Genomic DNA, 7,366 nt, shown 5'->3' on the forward strand with positions numbered 1-7,366 from the left:
CCATGTCCCCCCTCGTCCTTCTCTTCCTTAAACTAGACATACCCAATTCCAGCAGCCTTTCCTTATATGCTTTGGCCTCCAGTCCCCTGATCATCTTTGTTGCTCTTCTCTGTACTTTTTCTAGAGTCTCAACATCTTTTTTACATCGTGGTGACCAAAATTGGATGCAGTATTCCAAGTGTGGCCTTACTAAGGCATTGTAAAGTGTATTAATACTTCACGTGATCTGTAGAACTGATACAGTTCTACAAAGGAATTATTGAGTCTGTCGTTTGCACCTCTATAACTGTCTGGTTTGGAAGTGCAACCAAACAAGACAGACACAGACTTCAACGAATAGCTAGAACTGCTGAAAAAACAATTGCTACCAGCCTACCTTCCATTAAGAACCTGTATACTTCACGAGTCAGAAAAAGGGCTGTCAAAATATCTACAGACCCCTGGACATGAACTATTTCAACTTCTTCCATCAAGATGACGCTATAGGGCAGGCATGTCAAACTCGCGACGTCACGTGACGTCGCACAACATATCGGGCTGGTTTTGCCATTGCCGGCAATGGGGTGGGCGCGGCTTCCACGTGACACATCCGGCCCGTGGGCCAGCAGTTTGACACCCCTGCTATAGGGCATTGCACACCAGAACAATTAGACATAAGGACAGTTTTTCTGCTTAACAACTAATTCCTAAAACATTGTCAAACTACTTAGTAAAGCTGCATTACAGTACTATGATACTCCTCATCTTTCCTATTACCTATCATCTTATGTCTATAACTTTGTTGCTTAAACCATCCTAGTATGCTTTTATGCTTTGTTGCATAAACCATTCTAGTATGGTTTATGTTTTTTGCTTAGCTAGTATTTTATGACTATCACTAAGTGTTGCATCTTATGATTTATGATGAAGTGTTGTATTTTATGATTTATGCTGAATGTATTTTCATGTTGTTTATGATCATGACTATCACTATTACTTATATGTACATTGAGAGCTTATGCACCGGAGACAAATTTCTTGTATGTCCATCCACACTTGGCCAATAAAGAATTCTATTCTATTCTATTCTATTCTATTCTATTCTATTCTATTCTATTCTATTCTATTCTCATTCCATTCCATTTCATTCTTCATACTCTACTCTACTCTACTCTACTCTACACTACTCTACACTACTCTACTCTACTCTACTCCATTCCATTCCATTCCATATTTCACTTTTCCTTTGTGAACTCAGAGCAAATTTTATTGCTTTCCTTCATGCAAATACGAAGAAGCCACTTTTCATGCCCTTTGAGATCTTAGAACTTAGAATCATAGCATTGGAAGGGACCTTGGAGGTCTTCTAGTCCAATCCCCTGCCCAAGCAGGAGACCGTATACCATTCTGGAAAAATGCCTGTCCAGTCTCTTTTTAAAAACCTCCAGTGATAGAGCATCCAATACTTCTGGAAGCAAGCCATTCCACTGAATAATTGTTGTCACTTCAGGAAATGTTTCCTTACTTCTATGTTACTTCTCTCCTTGATCACTTTCTACCCATTACTTTTTGTTCTGCCCTCAGGTGCTTTGGAAAAGAAGTCAACTCTCTCGTTTCTGTGACAGCCCCTCCGACAAAGTCAATAGGAGAAACTGGATTTGCTTAACAACTGGATGATTCACTTAACATTTACGGTGATTCACTTAACAACCATAAAATTGGGCACAAGTCACTTAAGAACCACCGTGTTTAGCAACAGAAATTCTGATCCCAAATTGTGGTTCTAAGTCAAGGGCTACCACTGTCTGAAAAATCTGCCGGGCCCTGTTCTAACTAAATACATTTGAGAAGTAAAGTTTTCCTTAGCAGGCATGATAAAACAACAACACAAACCTCAAATTACATGTGAACACAGTCCTACCTTTTTTATTGTCTTCTTTCAGATGATTCTGAATGCCTTCCTTCTGGGTGAGAAGCTCTTTCACAAAATCTGGTTGTTCTTCACTTTGTTCCAACTGCTCACTAGGACCTGTGGCCATATCGCCCCCTCGGTATTCTGGCTAAGCAGATGAAAAAATAACACTCAGGCCTTTTAGTACTATTGAGATCTATTTAGTTGGCATTTTAAGGCCAACTCTACACAGTTTTGTGCATCTTAAAAATAAATAAATCCAGAGACAAGGTACAGTCATAAATTGGATGTCTTGAACACTTCAATTTTTCCTGCTATTCAGGGGAAGCTAGCAGCAACACAACATTAATTTTTGAGACTTTGGGAATGGAGATGGGTGTGCCCAGCAGCTCTAGATGGTGCTGAGTGCTGGGCAATCACCAAATGTGATTGAGTGCTGAGTGCTCTTTACATGTCATGGAAATATGTCTGCTTCGTTAGGTGTTTCTTTCCTTGACTGTGTCAGCAATGACACAATTCAGAAGCAAATGGGCACTGTGCCAATATCAGAGAAATTGTGGGAGAAAAGCCTACAGTGGTATGACTATGTTCTACAAGCAGCACACCCTACAACGTAACCTACCTTGCCTTCCATATAGATCAGGGGTGTCAAATTCAATTTCATTGAGGGCCGCATCAGCATTGCGGTTGCCCTCGGGGTGGTGGTGGATGGGTGTGGCCAGGGTGGGTGCGGCCTACTGGTTGGGCATGGATGGAGTGGGTGTGGCCTACTGGGTGGGTGTGACCATCTCTACATCGTTCGCGTCAAGGGTGCCTGTGGGGGCCTGGGCAGGAGTGGGACAGATCTGAGAGTCTCTGGCAGAAGGGGGTGGGACTGGGGCAAGCGCCAAGGCATGGTCCATTTCTTCATTCCTCACAAAGAGTGACACCTCCCCAGCATACACCCAGGGGGCGGGGCCAACGCGGCAGGGGCTGGTTCTCGCTGTTTCCAGACGGCCTTGTGGAGCTAAGACTGAATGCGTTTTAGCATAGATGGCCACCACAAAATTGTACATTGGCTCCCTCCCGGCTGGCCTGGGCCAGGGCCAAGGCAATGGGGGCCATTCCCTCACTGTTTCCAGGATGGCTTCGCGGGCCACATGAAACCACTTCGCAGGCCGCATCCGGCCCCCGGGCCTTGTGTTTGAGATGTCTGATATAGATGGCAAGCACCTGCGTGGAAGCCAAAGCAAAGATGTCAAGAGATAATAAATGTGGACGTGAAAAATGCCCAGTTGGATCCAGATGCTGAGTTTGAACATGCAAGATGGAGCTTATTGGCCCGAAAAGCACAGCCTGGACCTGCGGGAAAACACTAGGAGGAAGAGGAGGAGAAGGATAGGAATGGAAAGTCTACCATAGATGAGGGAACTGCCTAAATGGGAAACAGAAGCAAGATGGCTAGATTTTATTTATTCGTTGAGTTCAATTTATATAGCTAATCTAATTAGCTAAAGTCTTGATTGGGAGCTAAAAGTCAAAAATATCATTGATTGGGTAGAAATAGACCAAAGCAAGTTGGTTTTTGAGCAGACATTATTTTCCAACTTGCTGCTGTCCATTTTTGCAAGTTCTCTACGGAGATTCTCCAGTCACCCAGGTCATGGTTGTCCCAAAGGTGCTTTTTCAAGAGGCAACTAGACTTTCTTGTTTTTCTTTGAAGATGTTTTGCTTCTCACCCAAGAGCTGAAGAAGCTTCTTGGATGAGAAGCGAAACGTCTTCAAAGAAAAACAAGAAAATCCAGTTGCCTCTTGAAAAAGCATCCTTGGGACATTTTTGCAAGTTCCCACGTTATTTTTTTAAAAAAGAACACGAAATAAACTTTGGGCCTTGACCTTTTCCTTTTTCTCCCATTTCTTTGTGTCTTTATTCAAAAGCTAGAATTCCCTTTGAAAAGAACAGAAAGGCTTCGGAGAAGAACTTTCTCAAGTTTTTAAATAGCAATTGAGCTTCCCTCACTAGATATGCTTCATTCACACTTGGATACATAAAACCCAAGCATCTCCAGCACAGTCATCCTTAAAGCCTCCGCACAGTTTTCTAAGAATAGGGATATGAAATCTAGTATGCTGGCCCTCTTCCAGTCTGGGAAATGCCGTTCTGATTTGGCGCTCTGTCAAAACATTAATCAGGCAAGCACAGTTTAGTAAAGACGAGGCTGTTTTTTTCAACATTTAAGTCAGTGGTTCTCAACCTTTTTAATGCGGCGACCCCAGCCGGTCGTAAGTCGAGGACTAAACCGGTCGTAAGTCGAGGACTAAACCGGTCGTAAGTCGAGGACTACCCGACCGGTCGTAAGTCGAGGACTTTCCCTGCCCTGGAGCGCCGTGTATGCGTGGTTCCGCTCCCTGCGCTGGCCGAGGCGTAGCTGGCAAGCAGCAGAGACGGAGCAGGCCGACCACCAGCTGGCCCAGCCCAAGGGAGGTAAGGCACCTGCCGGAAAAGGGGGAAAAAATGGACAAAAAAAATGGTGGACAGCCTTGCTTGGCGACCCCCGTGAAATGGTCGATCGACCCCAAATGGGGTCCCAACCCACAGGTTGAGAACCACTGATTTAAGCTATGCAATAGAGGTGAATCTGAATGGCTCTTCAAAATATTTTTTTAAAATCCCACCTTTATTATTTTTATAAATAACTCAAGGTGGTGAACATACCTAATACACTAGCCCCCCCTTCCTATTTTACCCACAACAACCATCCTGTGAGGTGGGTTGGGCTGAGAGAGAGAGTGATTGGCCCAAAGTGCCTAAGACGGGACTAGAACTCCTTGTCTTCTCTTGATTGGTCCAAAAGTACTCAGCCAGCTTTCATGCCTGAGACAGGACAAGAACTTGGGTTTCCTGGTAATCGGCCCATAGTCACCCAGTGAGCTTTCACGCCTTAAGGTGCGGACTAGAATTCACAATCTTTTGGTGTCTTAATTACTAGATCAGGGGTAGGCAACCTTGGCTCTTTTATGACTTGTGGACTTCAACTCCCAGAATTCCTGAGCCAGCATCGCTGGCTCAGGAATTCTGGGAGTTGAAGTCCGCAAGTCATAAAAGAGCCAAGGTTGCCTACCCCTGCACTAGACCAAGTTAGTTTTCCATTATTATTAGTTTTTGTACTTTGCTCAAGACTAGAAAATAAGTTCCGAATTTGCAACTACACCAGGATAGGCAGTGACCCAAGTTCTCAAGAGGACCCTTCCCCAGGACCCTGTCACTCTCATTTGCTAAGGCCCTGCCATCCAATGTAAAACTGCAAATATCCCTGGGTTCTAAAAAAAAATGCATCTGGGAAGGTTCTAGTATAAAAATCATATATTAAAACTTTGGGTAAGCTGAGGAACCACATTTCTTAGTTAAAGATTAATTTAGTCCTGCAGTTTCTTAAAAAAAACATAAACATGGAAGCCTGCCCATGATTATCCATACAATGTAAATATACCAGCATGTACTCCATGCTAAATCAGAGTCTATCCAGGGGAACTGAGGCATGTATTTCTCTAGTTCCAACAGCTGAAAGAAAATTTCACTTTCCCTATACCAGTGGTTCTCAACCTTTTTAATGCCGCGACCCCCAACCGGTCGTAAGTCGAGGACTAAACCGGTCGTAAGTCGAGGACTAAACCAGTCGTAAGTCAAGGACTACCCAACCGGTCGTAAGTCAAGGACTTTCCCTGCCCGGGAGCGCTGCACATGCGTGGTTCCACCCCCTGCACCGGCCGAGGCGTAGCTGGCAAGCGGCAGAGATGGAGCAGGCCGACCACCAGCTGGCCCAGCTCAAGGGAGGTAAGGCACCCGCTGGAAAAGGGGAAAAAAATGGCGGACAGCCTTGCTTGGTGACCCCCGTGAAATGGTCGATTGACCCCAAATGGGGTCGCGACCCATAGGTTGAGAACCGCTGCCCTATACATTCAAACTAGACATGCATTTCACTCTTCTCTATTAAGGAATTTATGCCTCTCTGCATGAGTTCAGAGAATGCAAACTTTAGAGATACAGCTGAGTTTCTGTAACAAGGACTGACAATTTTTTCTAATCACTCAAAACCCCGGAGCCACAAATAAATTACTATATCTACCTGCCGTCCACAGGATGATTAGAAGTAAATCATTAATGCAACTTGCACTTTAGAGAGCTGGGAATTTTGCTGCATTTGTGCATTAACTAGAAATGACCTTCACTCACCAAAATAGAAGACTGAAAGAAACATTTTTCATTACAGGTAGTCCTTGACTTACGACCATTTGTTTAGAGACCGTTCAAAGTTACAACAGCACTGTAAAAAGTGACTTTCGACCAGTCCTCATACTTACGACTGTCACAGCATCCCCGTGGTCATATGGTCAAAATTGAGACGCTTGGCAACTGGCACATATTTACAATGGTTGCAGCATGCTGAGGTCATGTGATCACCATTTGCAACCTTCTGTGCTGGCTTCCGACAAACAAAGTCAATGGGGGAATCTGTATTCGCTTAATGACCACATGATTCACTTAACAACGGAAGCGGTTGCCTTAACAACCGTGCCAAAAAAAGTTGTAAAATTGGGCATGACACACTTAAAGGTAAGACCAATTACATTAGAGCTGTTGGATTGTAGTATTAGAGTCCAATTTACAAGCCCAGAGATCACCTGCAATACTGCACTTTAACCACTGTGGCACAGTGGTAAAAGTCCAGTATTGCAGGCAAACTCTGCCCACAGTCAAGAGTTCGATCCTTCCAAGGTCTTTGAAATGAGGATCCAGATTGTTGGGGGCAATATGCAAATCATACTTACATTGTAAACTGCTCATAGAGTGCTGTAAATGGGACTCTCCATATATAGGGACGTATATAAGACTAAATGCTTACTATGCTAATAATAATAATAATAATAATAATAATAATAATAATAATAATAATAATAATAATAATAATAATAATAATAATAATAAAGTTGGAAGGGACCTTGGAGGTCATCTAGTCCAACCCCCTGCTCAGGCAGGAAACCCTACATCATTTTGGACAAACGGCTGTCCAGTCTCTTCTTAAAAACTTCCAGTGTTGGAGCATTCACAGCTTCTGGAGGCAGGTTGTTCCACTGGTTAATTGTTCTAACTGTCAGGAAGTTTCTCTTTAGTTCTAGGTTGCTTCTCTCCTTGATCAGTTTCCACCCATTGCTTCTCGTCCTGCCTTCAGGCGCCTTGGAGAATAGCTTGACTCCCTCTTCTTTGTGGCAGCCCCTGAGATATTGGAACACTGCCGTCATGTCCCCCCTCGTCCTTCTCTTCGTTAAACTAGACATACCCAATTCCAGCAACCGTTCCTTATATGTTTTAGCCTCCAGTCCCCTAATCATCTTTGTTGCTCTTCTCTGTACTCTTTCTAGAGTCTCAGCATCTTTTTTACATTGTGGTGACCAAAACTGGATGCAGTATTCCAAGTGTGGCCTTACTAAGGCATT

At 43.8% G+C, this 7,366-nt stretch overlaps 1 protein-coding gene across 3 annotated transcripts in view; it reads right to left on the bottom strand.

Annotated features, from left to right (window-relative positions):
- Window positions 1-7,366, bottom strand: part of JSRP1 (junctional sarcoplasmic reticulum protein 1) — a 25,464-nt gene that overhangs the window by 13,388 nt on the left and 4,710 nt on the right. For all 3 annotated transcript variants that reach the window (XM_015810032.1, XM_015810033.1, XM_015810031.1), the window contains exon 2: window positions 1,901-2,039. In XM_015810032.1, the coding sequence (XP_015665518.1) occupies window positions 1,901-2,018 (118 nt within the window). In that variant the 5' untranslated portion in view covers window positions 2,019-2,039. The remainder of the gene's footprint in view (window positions 1-1,900; window positions 2,040-7,366) is intronic.

Source organism: Protobothrops mucrosquamatus, unplaced genomic scaffold (assembly GCF_001527695.2).
Source record: "Protobothrops mucrosquamatus isolate PMUCROS unplaced genomic scaffold, P.Mucros_1.0 scaffold6, whole genome shotgun sequence".
Lineage (NCBI taxonomy): Eukaryota > Metazoa > Chordata > Lepidosauria > Squamata > Viperidae > Protobothrops > Protobothrops mucrosquamatus.